The 14,688-nt window shown below is 42.0% G+C and overlaps 1 protein-coding gene across 1 annotated transcript in view; it reads left to right on the top strand.

The window, feature by feature from the left end:
• Positions 1–14,688, top strand: part of KMT2A (lysine methyltransferase 2A) — a 409,829-nt gene that overhangs the window by 131,598 nt on the left and 263,543 nt on the right. The window contains exons 4-8 of the mRNA XM_089657321.1: positions 2,919–3,096; positions 5,471–5,705; positions 5,880–5,944; positions 6,860–7,258; positions 13,655–13,728. Of these exons, the coding sequence (XP_089513447.1) occupies positions 2,919–3,096; positions 5,471–5,705; positions 5,880–5,944; positions 6,860–7,258; positions 13,655–13,728 (951 nt within the window). The remainder of the gene's footprint in view (positions 1–2,918; positions 3,097–5,470; positions 5,706–5,879; positions 5,945–6,859; positions 7,259–13,654; positions 13,729–14,688) is intronic.

The raw sequence follows: 14,688 nt of genomic DNA, 5'->3' as shown, positions 1-14,688 counted from the left end.
GAACTGTAAGACATTGCCTACAGGAAATGGGATTTAAATACAGAAAAGCCAGACGAAAACCATCATTAACACCTAAACCGAGAAAAAAAAAACAAGGTTACAGTGGGCTAAAGAAAAGCAATCATGGACTGTGGATGACTGGATAAAAGTGATGTTCGGCGATGAATCACGAATCTGCATTGGGCAGGGTGATGGCGCTGGAACTTTTGTTCGGAGTGATGAAGAATATGGTTTTTAAGTAGTTAAGTCCATGCCTCAGAGAATTCAAGCTGTTACAAAAGCCAGAGGTGGTGCAACAAAGCACTAGTGGTGTACTGTAGTTTTTTTTCATGATTTTTGTAATATTTTCCTCAGAATTGAGTGATTCCATCTTTTTTTTCTTCTGCTTGATCTGCAAATACAGTTGCAACTGACTAGTTTTCTTTATTGTTTATTTTACTTAACCACCTCCCGTCCAGCCGTTGTATATAAACGGCCGGACGGTAGCAGAGCAGGGGCGGGTGGCCGTTTATAAATGGCCTCCCCACCCCCTGCTTGTGCATGTTCCCTGGGAGCGCGCAGCACCGCGATCCGGTGCCCGCTTTGTCCTCAGGACACAGTGGAACACCGATTGTCGTAAGGGACCTCTGCGAGGTCCCGATCATGTGATCACTGACTGGCTAATCAGTGATCACATGCAGAGTAGTAAGCAAGATGTCACTTCTGATATCATAGCTTACTACGTGTGAAATCTGTGAATGATCACAGAGATCACATAGTACAAGGCTATTCACAACAGCCTTGCACCATGTGACAAGCTGTGACCAATCACAGCTCACACAGTATTTCTCAGTGGCTGCAAGAATGCAGCCAGAGAGAAGGAGAAATGATTGCTTTTACAGCCTTTATGGGTGTAAAAGCAATCAGCGTAAAAAAAAAAAAAATCTTCATCACCCCCCACAAGTAGTACAGTGTCACCATGGTGACACTACTGCTAGGGTGACCGTATGTAAAAAAAAAACAAAAAAAACCCCAACAAATTATTTTTTTTATACAGGATTTATATAGCGCCAACGGTTTGCTCAGCGCTTTACATTATAGTGGGAGACAATACAGTAACAATACAGTTCAATACAAGAGGGATTTGAGGGCCCTGTTCCTTGGAGCTTACAATCTAGGAGGGAGGGGTGAATGGTACAGTAGGTAGTCACTGGGTTGGAAGAGTAGAGGATTCCAGAATTAGCAGAGGGCGGGAACGGCTTCCCTGAAGAGAAAGGTTTTCAGTGATCGCCGAAAGGCAAGTAGAGTAGATGATAGTCTGATAGATTGGGGTAGGGAGTTCCAGAGGATGGGTGACGCCCTGGAGAAGTCTTGGAGACAAGCATGGGAGGAGGAGATAAGGGAGCTAGAGTGTAAGAGGTCTTGCGAGGAGCGGAGTGTACGGTTTGGGTGATATTTAGAGATAGGATTGGTTATGTAAATTGGGGCAGTGTTGTGGATGGCTTTATATGTCATGGTTAGAGTTTTGAATTTTATTGGAGCCAGTGGCGGGATTGGCAGAGAGGGGTGGTGGATACGGAACGGATAGTGAGGTGGATGAGTCTGGCAGCAGCGTTCATGATAGACTGGAGGGGGGATAGCCTACGATGAGGTAGGCCAATGAGGAGGGAATTACAATAGTCGAGGCGTGATATGACAAGGGAGTGAATAAGTTGCTTAGTGGTTTCCGGGGTTAGGAACGGTCGTATCCTGGAGATGTTGCGGAGGTGAAGTCTACATGATTTTGTCAGAGATTGGATCTGGGGCTGGAAGGACAGATGGGAGTCTAGGATTACACCTAGTACCCTGACGTGAGGGGATGGACTGAGGATGGTGTTAGCAATATTTATAGTGAAGTCAGTGGGGGTGGTGCGGGCAGGGGGGAATACTAGGAGCTCAGTTTTGGAAATTGTTGAGTTTAAGGAAGTGGAGTGACATCCAAGCCGATATGTCGATAAATAATAATATATAAAAAAGAAAATAAAAATGTAAAACAAAATTTTTAAAAATTAAAATTTTTGGTTATAAACTAATTTGTTTGTTTTTTTTTACAAAAAAGATAACTGAATAAATTTTGGCCAAGATTTATGATGAAATATTATTTATTTGCAAAATTTTATAAGAAAAACACTTTTTTTCAAAATGTTTGGACTTTTTCATTTATATAGCAAAAAAAAAATAAAATTCCCAGTGGTGAATAAATACCACCAAAATAAAGCTTTGTCTGTCTAAAAAAAAATGCTAAAAAAATTCATATGGGTACAGTGTTGCATGACCGCGCAATTGTTAGTCAAAGTGTGATAGCGCTGAAAGCTGAAAATTGGCCTGGACAAGAAGGGGGTAAAAGTGTCCGGAATTGAAGTGATTAAAGCCAGAAGGTTGGAATGTTAAATGAAAAAAATTTGGCATGTCTGTGATAAGTTTTTTTTCTACATAATTAAAAAAATTGAATGACCATTTTCCAAGAGTGGTGATTCCATACTTTTGCCAGGAGTTGTTGAGAAGCACAGTCTTTGCTTGATTGGCTGCAGTTGAGGGCAAAAGTGACAGTAGGGGTCCAAAAGGAAAATCGTCATATGTACCCATGAGACATTTAGTTCTCATTTTTTAAATTATATTTTACCAAAATTGGCTGTTGTGTTTACATTTACTAAAATTCATTTTGTGTATTTTTTTTTTATCCATTGGATAATCCGTTGCAGAGATAACGTGACATTTTACTCTTTAGGACCTCTGCTTTCAGAAACGATGTAATTTTTTAGGGGTTAAAGTAGCCTTATGGTAAAATGCAGATTTTTATGTATGTGAAACAACTACCCTAGGTAGTAAATTGGTTAAAGATTCCTCTACTCTGCATGCAAGCTTCTGCACAGTTTTGTAATTGGTATGTTTTATATTAGGGCCAGGAAAGTGATTCTTCTGAGACATCAGTGCGTGGACCCAGAATCAAACATGTCTGCCGAAGAGCTGCTGTGGCTTTGGGCCGCAAGAGAGCGGTGTTTCCTGATGACATGCCTACGCTGAGTGCCTTACCCTGGGAAGAAAGAGAGAAGGTTCTGTCTTCCATGGGGAATGATGGTAAGATTTATGGGTGTGGAAAGTAAAAGCATTTTGAGAGTTTACAAAGTTCTTACTCTTCCTCCTTTTTATTAAAGCAGAGCTAAACTTGCATTTCCTTCAACAGTCCCCATCTCTCACTGTGCCAACATCTTCTTCTGGGTGACAGTCTTCAGCTGTCTTCATTGGCAGGCATGGGATGATGTCTTTTCAGTGCATGTGTAGGAGTTGGATCATCCTGGCACACTGGGAACACGTCGCCGATGTAAGCTGAGCTGTGCATGCGCACCTTAGTGTACATGCTGGAGAGTACTGCGAGTAGGCAGTTATTTTATTGCAATAGAGACATTGGGGATATTGCACTCCTCCAGTTTTAGTTAATCAACCTGATTGCATGTCTCTTCTGCGATTAAATATCCTCCCTGCTTGCAGTTTGACAGTGGAAGTTTAATTCAATTTTTAGAAGAATTTTCTGCCGCAAGTCTGGTTTCTTGGGTGGAATTTCAGGGCTTATAGAGGCTATCTATACACGGAGGTAACAATTGTGTCTCCTCTCCTGAATTGGTCTTTAACTTGGCCCTTGAGGCAGACACACTACCGGAATATCCGATCAGGATGCGATGCCTACATCTGAATTTTCATACAAGTGTGTATTCTTGCTGTCCTTATTGATGCTGTACACTCTTGTGTAGCATTACAGCAGCCTGAGCCTGCTTGCCCCAAGTTCTTCTGTATGGAGTTCCTGAAATTATCAAAGAAGGAAAAAAAAGTTAGCACTTGGAGGAAGCTGCCTGGCAGCTTGAAAGAAAGGTCAATATGCAAAACCCTGTCTGGTAAATCTATATATGGTGCAGCATCACAAAAGTGAACTATACACAGTGAACTTAAATGCAATGAAAAAAAATCAAAAAGGAATTTCACCAATTCAACAGTAAATGTGCAAATAGGGAGTTTCACCAATTTTTCAATCTGGATATGAAACCAGCAGATCAATATTTTTTACTTTTTGCTAAATAAAATATACAAATTAAAAAAATTTTAAAAATCAAATTTCATCATAAATTTAGACCAAAATGTTATCTGCTACATGTCTTTGCTAAGAAAAAAAAAAATCCCAATACATGTAAATTAATTGATTTACGTGAAAGTTATAGTGTCTACAAATGGATATATATACAGTATATATATATATATATATATATATATATATATATAAATATTTGATTTTTTTTTTTATACTAGTAATAGCGGCAATCAGCGACTTGTAGCGGGACTGCGGCGGACATTTTGACACTGAGGGGGGAACTGACTAACTGCCACTAACATCCCCAGTGACACTAATACAGTTATCAGTGCTAAAAAAAAAGCACTGACACTGTACTAATGACACTGGGCAGGAAGGGGTTAACATGTGGGGCAATCAAAGGGTTAACTGTGTACTGTTTTACTATGTGTGCTGTGTGTGTTTTACTATGTAAGCACGCTGCTTTGTATTGCAGCATGCTGGTGCTGACAGGGGAGAGATCTGTGTTGTTTACAGACAGACCTCTCCCCTGTCAGTATTTCTCGACGATCGCCGGGTACCAGCGGGGAATCTCTGGCCGGGACCCAGTGATCGACAGCTGTAGCTGCTAATGGCGGCTTGGGTAAGGCGGTGCATGCGCCCCCCCACCTGGAAATGGAAAATCATATAGTGTGTGTGTGAGAGATTTTGCGCAGCCCTGTAGCAGTAGTTCTGCTATAGGGCAGTCGGGAAGCAGTTATTAAACCTCCTCAAATAACAAACAATTAGACCAAGCAAACCTGGGTTTGCCTCCAAAATTATAAAATATATCTCAGGAATCACATAAATGTCTGCTGCATCAGCTCAAAGTGGCTTGTCCTCAGGGATCAAGGGTGCTGATGTATTGCTGCCATGTTTAAATAGGCTATACAGTCCTGCCCTGCATCGATTTACCTCTAGCTTTGTGATTGCTGCATGATAGAGTTGTAAGGCAATGGCCTTTTCTTGGTCATCTACTAAATGTCTCTGTGACCTTTATTGAGAAATATATGTACACGTGTGAGCATTTAAAAAAAAAAATATTATTTTGAAAAGAGCCATTTCTCACCAGTCCTTTGTATTGCAAAACTTTGTGCTAAGTTTTGAATATTCAGGCATTTCGTTGGTAAAAGCTACTGAATGCAAGCCTTAAAGGAAATGTACCGTAGTCTTTTTTTCAAAAGAGAGCAAACAGCCTTATATAAATTTTTAATATTGTTTTAATTGTACTTTTTATTATTTGTATTGATTTTCATTAACTATAATAATGTATCTTTACTAGGGAAGTTGCTCTATGGTTCTGTGTTGCTTTTTTTTTTTTTTTTTTAATCTTTTCTACCTTTCCTTATGCAGACAAGTCCTCTATAGCTGGTTCAGAGGATGCTGATCCCCCTGCTCCACCCATTAAACCTATCAAACAAGTCACCCGCAACAAGACTCCACAGGAACCCCCTGTAAAGAAAGGCCGACGATCTCGAAGATGTGGACAATGTTCAGGTTGCCAGGTACCTGAAGACTGTGGCATCTGTACAAACTGCCTAGATAAGCCAAAATTTGGGGGACGCAACATCAAGAAACAGTGCTGCAAGTAAGAATATTTTGTAATAACATTTAATGTTGGCATGGCTTTATTTTTTCACATTAAACTGTTAATTTTTTTTCTTTCTAGGGCCACATTTTCCTAATTTGAATGCAGCTGCTTTTTTTAGTTTGGACAAATATATTGTATGTCTCTTTTAAGTGTATTTTGCTCTTTGTATAGAATGAGAAAATGTCAGAATTTGCAGTGGATGCCCTCTAAAGCCTATATGCAGAAGCAAGCAAAGGGTAAGCTAATACCAAGACTTTAAACTATTCATGATGTTTCTAGAATATATTAGGCTTTTTTTTTTGGTAACATTATAAAGTTAAATTTTGGCCATGAAAAGAAAACACTGAATTGACTTAAGTCTAGTACACACGATGAGAAAATCAGATGAAAAATACAGCTTTCGAAGCGATCGTCCAATAATCTGATTGTTAGTACAGAGCTTTCAAGAGCCGATCACGAGAGTTCATGCAAAATTATCAGAAGGGACAAGCACGAACATTTTTCATGTACGATATCAGAACAAACAATTTTTTTCAATCAGTACAGTAAAAATTGCATGACCCAGACCACACCTGCTCTGAAACGAAAGAAGTTATACTCGTACATGAAGTTTTGTAACTATAGTAACCTCTTAATTTTTGATACGAGACTAGCATGCAAACCCCCCCCCCCCCCCCAAAAAAATGGACGTTCATCTGTCTGATATTCTCATCGTGTGTACGACGCTTAAGTGAACACACCATAATGAAGGACGTCCCATGTTGTGCAGGCAGCTGAATCCTGTAGAATTCTTCACTGCATGAATGCCTTCTCATCTTCCTGTCTTTGAACGTCCACTGCTGTGGGAGTTAATGCCTTTTGGATCTTCTGTGAAGCCTCCTCCATTGAGAAACATTGTTTCATTGCTTTCACAATCAGAATAGAACACCATTTGTGAATGGGAGAGAGTTTGAAATACAGGATTGAAAGCTTGAAAAGAACATGTCTCCATGGTGGAGGAGGAAAAAGGGGGTGGTCCTCATCATGATGTTTTTCACAACAGCTTCTCAGAAGACCCAAAGCTATTAAACCCCACAGCACCAAAAGTCAGGAACAGAATAACGACAGGGTATCCCTGCAGTGAATTTTTTGTGTTTTAATGTTTTATTTAGCAGCCAGGAAGAAAGATAAGAAATCCAAGTTTGCTGATAAACAGGAGGCTACGGCAGTGAAGCCTTCAACAGAACTTAGCCCAAAAAACGCTGTGAAATCCACTGCTGCCACGCCTCCAAGAGAGGATCCTCCCCACACACCACCCCCAGCACCAAAAAAGGCAGATCCTTCAAAGTGCACTGCTGAGAAAATGTCAGAAGAGGAGAGTCTGCCAACACCTACCTGTGAAATTAAGCAACCCCTTTCTGCCCAGAAAACTACAAAACAGCTTCCACCACAGCCTGCAAGCAATGCAACCTCAGCCCACAGCAGCCCTACTCCCACCTCTCGGAAGGAAGTACCGAAATCTTCAACATGTGAGACAAAGAAGAAGCAACATTCTGTCCCTCCAGAGATCGGTGAGTGGCATATCTTTCAGCTATGATATATATTTCACACACTAAAGCTCGCTGATAAATGATCTTAAAGCCAACTTAATAAATGCTTTATGCTACCTTCCATAAAAATTACCATACAATCAGTATTGCCCTTTATTTTAATATGTAAAGGTAAAATGTACAGGAACACATTACGTTTTTGTAATGTTCTGCTGTAATGAAGAGCCCTTTACTGCACATTCTTTGTTGCTGGGCTATTGAGAAAATGTCAAACTGTTAAAATAGCCCTGATGCTGGTATACTTGCTCCCTAATGCATTCTCCTTCATGGCCATTTGTATAGCTATATTAAAAATTGGAATATGTCCACCAATATAAAAGAAAAATAAACTTGCATCTTCAGAAAACCTTGCAGAACAGAAAGAAGCACCAGACCAAAATCAAATGAATTACTAGCTAGACTCCATTGGCTGTATACTTATTCCATGGTAATGATTGTCTTGGATATTGATACCAGGTTCAGGAGGATGACTGTAAAGCCTACAGCATTAAAAACAAGTCAGAGTTTCTTCCTCCATGGATTCACTTAAAGACATAACTGCAAGCATCTAGAAAACACCATTAACCTGAGCATTCGTAGTATGCAGAAATTGATTGCCTTTGCTGTGTCTCTGTAAAGAGTTTGAAGAAGGTGCATATTGTAGAATCACTTGTAGTTTGCAGAAATGTGACTGTGGTCATTTTGCATATAACTGACTGCTGTAAGGTGAGCCTTCTGGCTAAAACATTGCTGCAGTATTTACTATCCAGCATAAGAAGTTCAGTGATTTCATTTAAGTAGAATTGCAGCATTACCAATTGCTTTTTGCTGAACGTATAAGAACATCTTGGGTGCAAGTGGTTATTACAAGCACATGGCTGCAGCTGTTCGGCTTGCTATAATTTTTTACAGCTGACATTTGGCTGTTTAGTAAAAGTGATCTGGGCGGCTCTACAGTGAGAAGGGTCACAACCCATAACTGCCCCCATGCCCGCCAAGGTTCTTGGACTCTTCTGTTATTCTGTGGAGCTTGGGGCTGCGGTAAACAGCCAGGAAAGCAAGCTACAGAGAAGATTGGGAAATATGCTTTCCCAATTTCCTTTGTAACTGATGAATCCAGAACCAATGATGATTTCATCACTTCTGGTTTCAGAGCTGAAGCAGATAATCGAGCATGATCAAGCTGCATTGGAGGGCGGGGGAGACATATGATGTCTCCATAAAGAGTACATGCCACCTGTCCAAAGCTATCACATCGGGGCTTGTTAGCTCCCTTGTGACAGCAATAAAGTTAAATGAAAAGATAAAAAAAAAAAAAACTGTGTGTGTATGTATGTATGTGTATATATATATATATATATATATATATATATATATATATATATATATATATATATAGATTGTGAGAACTAGCATCAAGGGTAGAGCTTTTACAGCACACAGCCACTCGCTTTCTTTTTTACGGGTTGTTTTCGCCCACTTTTATTTAAAGGAAATTTCCATAAATCCAAACATAAACGATTTCCCTCACAGGGGTTTTCAGCATTTCACTCTTCCAAATACCGACTTTTAACCTCCTGGCTTATACATACAATCCTGCTGTGGCCTTCCACTTCAGGCTCCCATCTGTCTCCTGCAGACTCTTTTCTGAATGGCTTTTTGCACACAGCTAGCAGCCCCTTGCTGCTCTGGCTTCCACCTCTTCTAGGTGGAGCTCTCCTGATTCCAGGGAAATGACCTTCTGTCTGCCGGGGTGGAGCCCAGAACCCTAGTCAGGTTATTATTTAAAGCCCTGCACACACCTATACAATTAGTGTGCTGGGGGTTCAGAAAACATGGACCCAGGATTGGAGATTTCATCCCTCCCAGATCACTTTGAAATCTCAAGGCTCTAGATCCCAAAACAGACTTTACGAACAAATGAGGAAGCTGAAAAGCCAGTTTCATCTGCATTGAGTAAACCCTCTTAAAGGAACACTTTGAAAACACATCAGATCTCAATGGAGAAAAATATCATGCTGGATATCTATACTGATGTGGACTGGGTAATGTATTAGGAATGTAAGGATGCCCCATCATTTGGATTCTGTCCTCTGTAGGTTGATAATTTTCATTTTCATCAAAGACACCCCGAAAATCAAAGTGAAAAAATTATGCAGCAGGCTAGTCCATTTTGCTGAAATTTTATTGCAGCAACTCAAAATGGTACTCAGTTGTGTGTATGGCCCCCATATGCTGGTATGCATGCCTGACAACACCAGAGCATGCTCCTATAGAGCCGACGGATGGTGTTCTGGGGTATTTCCTCCCAGATCTGTACCAGGACATCACTGAGCTCCTGGACAGCCTGAGGTGCAACCTGGCGGCGTCGGATGGACTGAACCATGATATCCCAGAGGTGTTCTATTGGATTTAGTTCAGGCGAGCATGGGGGACATTCAGTGGTATCAATTCCTTCATCCTCCAGGAACTGCCTGCATACTTTCGCTACATGAGGCCAGGCATTGTCATGCACCAGGAGGAACTCAGGACCCCCTGCACCAGCATAGGGTCTGACAATGGGTGCAAGGATTTCATCCCGATACGTAATGGCAGTCAGGGTGCCATTGTCTAGCCTGTAGAGGTCTGTGCGTCCCTCCATGAATATGCCTTCCCAGACCCATCACTGACCCACCACCAAAACGGTCATGCTGAACGATGTAACAGCCAGCATAACGTTCTCATTGGCTTCTCCAGACCCTTCCACGCCTGTCACATGTGCTCAGGGTGAACCTGCTCTCATCTGTGAAAAGCACAGGGTGTCAGTGGCTAATCTGCCAATTCTGGTGTTCAATGGCAAATGCCAATTGAGCTCTCTGGTGCCTGGCAGTGAGCACAGGGCCCACTAGAGGACGTCGGGCCCTTAGGCCACCCTCATGATGTCACAAGTTAGCCTGCAGTTTCTTGTTTGTGTTCTTACCTCCTTACTGCAGTGCTGTTCCTGATCCCTTCACATGTGTGTTTGCCTGTGCTCACCTATGGGCGTCGTCTGCTGTTCTCTGGGTTTTATTTCCTTCCCTTCCATCGCTTCCTGGCCCGCCTCCTTGTTTGCCTGCCTATATAATACATGCTCAGTCTAGGCCACTTTGCCTGAGCAACTTCCTAGTTGTCTGAGCTCCTGTGTGTTGCTATCTCCTGTATCCTGCATTGATTACTTGTGTACCGACCCCGGCTTCGTTCTCTGACTGTGCTTGTTTTCCACCTGTCCTGACCTTGGCTAGTTTATCGGATTCCGTTTGTCTCCTCCCATTGTACTCTGCTCCTGCGAGCGGTCTCCTCATCCTCAACTGGGCATACCTGGGGGCTGCCACCTGGTCCCAGCTTGCTGCAAGTCCATCCCCACCATCAGGGGCTCTGGTGAAGAAGCAGGCTGGGGCTTAGTCTCCGCGCCCTGGGGAACCCCAAGTTGAGTATCTACAAGGCCTCACTACCACAGGTGCTGATACATGAAGTCTGTTTCTGATTGTTTGGTCAGAGACATTCACATTAGTGGCCTGCTGGAGGTCATTTTGTAGGGCTCTGGTGGTGCTCATCCTTTTCCTCCTTTCACGAAGGAGCAGATACCGATCCTGCTGATGGGTTAAAGACCTTCAATGGCCCTGTCCAGCTCTCCTAGAGTAACTGCCTGTCTCCTGGAATTTTTTCCATACTCTTGAGACTGTGCTGGGAGACACAGCAAACCTTTTGGCAATTGCACATATTGATCTGCCAACCTGGAGGAGTTGGACTGCCTGTGCAACCTCTGTAGGGTCCAGGTATCGCCTCCTGCTACCAGTAGTGACACTGACTTTAGCCGAATGCAAAACTAGTAAAAAAAAGAAAAGATTAGTAGGGAAAAAAATGTCAGTGGCATCCACCTGTAAAACCATTCCTGTTTTGGGGGTCGTCTCATTGAGATAAGATAAAAAAGAGTTGTAAAACATTTGAAAATACCTCCATCCCCCTGCTTATACATGCAAATGTTGGGGTAGGTCCCGCACATGTATGTAAATCATGATTGCTCCACACATGTGAGGTATCGCCGGAAGTATCAGAGTGAGAGCAGTAATCCTAGGGCCATCATTTAACTCTACACTGATAACTTGTAAAGGCCTTTAAAGCATCGGCTATGAGTACTTTGCTTGTGGTCTGTAAATTTTATATTTTGGAGCTCAGACAGGACACAGGCCACCCTTCTTCCATTCCTTGGTTACTCTGCATTGTTTGCTCCAAAACTGAGGACGTACAGATTGGGATAGGTTAGGCGCCCAGGGGCTATGTCCTCAAAAGCTTTGCCAGTGTCCAATCACCTGAAGGTATGAGCATGTAACAAAGGGTCTGTGAATACTTTGCCTGTGGTCCTGTACTGTACTCCAAGATAGAGAGTTTATGTGCAAGCCAAAATTTATTTTTTTCCTCACAGCTTAGGATATTGAAAACTGAAAGCGGAAAATCACCTGAAAAAGGAAGTTCCACTTTATCTCCTTCTCCCCTCCTCTCCCACTTCCATTCAGATCGTCTAGGTCAGGTGTAGCCTACCTCAACAACATGTGAGAAGTCAAAGATCACCAGGCACCATGTCGCCCAGTGTTGCCTCCTCACACCAGTTTTCAACCTCTAATTGCCATACTACTGTGTCGCAGTCGTGTAGATTGCACAGCAATCTTGGGTTTATATCAGATGGTGAGGAGACAACATTCCACCTCCTCACTACCTTTCAAATATACTCTGAATACTTTTCAGAGTAGTGCAGGATATAATAGAAGTCTATGGCCAAGTGCAGCAAATCATCAGGAAAGCTGCCGGTACACTGCAATGCACCCACGGTGTGGGTAAACCGCAGCACATGTGAAAGCAGCCTTATTCTATTATGACCAGTGTATTGCATCACACTGACCTGAAGATCTCTTCTGTCCTACTGCTGGCAGCACTCTGGAGACTGCTAGCCAGGATAAGAGGTGGAGTGAAGTTGGTATCACTCCGCATGGGACAGGAGCCAGCACTGCAGAGGAGGCATCGGCTTATGCGGCTTATGCTCCTTATCACAGCTCCAACTTTGCAAGTAGTCCCTCTGCATTGTACTCTGTTTGATGTGGTGGAATGACGGGTCAGCAAGCCCAGACCATGATCTACCAGTCACCTGTCTGCGATCTACAGGTTGCTGACCCCCGTTCCTGGCAATCCTAGCAGAATTACAATCACATGTCTATATTTGTAGCTGCTAACGTTTTGGTTTTTTCTTCTTTTCTTTTTTTTATAAACCAACTGAAGATCCTCTGCAATATTCATCTCTGATGTGTGGATGCTCCTTCTAGAACAGTGCTTCTCAACCACAAGGCCAGACCTTCTTCCAGGGCCTCCAGCAAGCTGCAGATCCCCTAACCTCCCACATAACCTCCGTGCCGTCCAAACTCCCATAGATGCCTGCAGTGTCCCTCAACCTCTCAGATTGCCCCAAGTCCTATATGAGCACTCCCCACAGTTCCTCCGAGCCCACTTCAGTGCTGCATAGCTTACTGCAGAGACTCCAGCCTCTAACATTCTGTTAAAGGAAGGCGGAGGAGGCAAAGCAATGTTTTAAAAGGGGTGAAGGTCTGATTTTAATGTTATGAGAATAAGGACCCCACAACTGGTAGGTGAAAATCTTTTTCTAGACAGTGGAGAGAGCACCCTAATATCATCCACTAGCTTTTACTTAGGTTCGAAGTTAAAGCTGGTGGGAAGCCAAAAGCAGAATCAAAGACTTGGTGCAGTCAGGGCAGGTAAAGGAATTTTTTGTTTTCTTTGAGGCTTGTAAATCACACAAAATGGTTTTGGGGCTTGTATGGACTGTCATACACATGGGGCTTTAGTTTTATTTTAATATTGCTGCATAACAGCCATCTGTCATAGTTAAAGTAGAAATAAAGGCAAAACTTTTTTTTTTTATTATGGATAAAGTAAGGGAGAGTTATAGCCCCATCAGGTTTTTTTTGGCATCTGTCTCCCATTGGAGATTCACCTTCACTTCCTGTCCCACAGCCAAAACAGGAATGGGGAAGAAATCTCTCCAAGGTAAGGGAATCCTTTTTTGTCACCAAGGTCACCAGAATTCTTGTCCCCATTGAAAGATTTTCCCTCTTTTATTATAGGGACAACCCAGGATTTTGGATTTTGTTTCAGTTTTGATGATAATTGTAAACCTGTCAAAAAGAGAGGGTGAATTCCCAAACAGGGGCATGGCAGCTAAAACAAAACAAAAAAAACAAAAAAACAAAAAAAAAGTTTTGCCTTTAGTTTTACTTTAAGCATTTGATTTCTTGAGCCACAAATCTTTTTACATATATTTTCTCATGCCTGAATTAGTCTCCTTATTGACAGGTTCTGAGCAAAACAAACAGAAGAAACTGGCTGGTAGACTGGCGGTTTTGCCAAGATCAAAATCAAAGGAAAAGGTGAGGAAAGCAGTGTAAACTTTTATGCATGTGTATATATTTGTACCTGATGCAAGCTCTTAAATCGTCAATTTCTATATTCATATGAATCTTTACAATCAGAATTTCCTTTTTCGTTTTGATTTTTGTTTTTGTTATTTTTGTTTTTCTTCTAATACCCAAGCGGTCAAACAACCAAATCTAAACCCCTATTCAATCTGTGCAACACACCCTAAAATAATATGATCGTGCTCTAAATAGTTGCTGCTAAAACACTGTTAGTGACTTCACAACAGCTTTACCAAAATGAGTAACAAAGTGTAGCTCAACAGACTAATATCTCATACAAAAATAAATAAACAATAATTTAAGTCCCATGAAAAAGTCTCTTATAACACCACTGTGCAATGTGTACAAGATAAATTTTCTCCCTTCTTCAGTGCTAACCGTGCCACCACCATTAGGTGAAAAACGTGCCCGCCTCACTTTGACCTCATCAATAGGTCATTATGCGCTCAACATGTGGATAGATTTGTGTACACCCTCTGTGGTTTTCCTCCAGCTCCTCTCTCGGCACCGCCACAGTATACACTCTTCCAGCTGAGGCTTTCGTATAATATGTATTATGGAAAACAGAAAAGTGGAACCATAGTGCTCTCTATTTATAAACAATTACAAAATGTAAGAAACAAGCCAGCATATAATGTGTAATTTTGTTACATAGCTCACCACCCCGCTGTTCCGAATGGTCATCAGTTCAAAATGTCTAGGGCTCAGCTCGCTCCACCTATATGCGTTACGCCACAGATTCAGGCTTCCTCAGTAGGCAGGGAGCCAGCAAATGTGTAGCCCTTAAATAATCCATGTATCCCTTCTCCCTACCCCCTGAAATGACACCACTTCCTGGCCACCGGAAGTGATGTCATCAGCCATCTTGGATCACTCCCAAACCCAGAAGTTATGTCATGGAACATCTTGGAT

The sequence above is a fragment of the Staurois parvus genome, unplaced genomic scaffold (assembly GCF_062004578.1).
Source record: "Staurois parvus isolate SC_StPar_1 unplaced genomic scaffold, SC_StPar_1.0 ptg000981l, whole genome shotgun sequence".
Taxonomy (NCBI): Eukaryota; Metazoa; Chordata; class Amphibia; order Anura; family Ranidae; genus Staurois; species Staurois parvus.
Note: the sequence above shows the minus strand (reverse complement) of the source record. Positions and strands in the feature narration are given on the sequence as shown.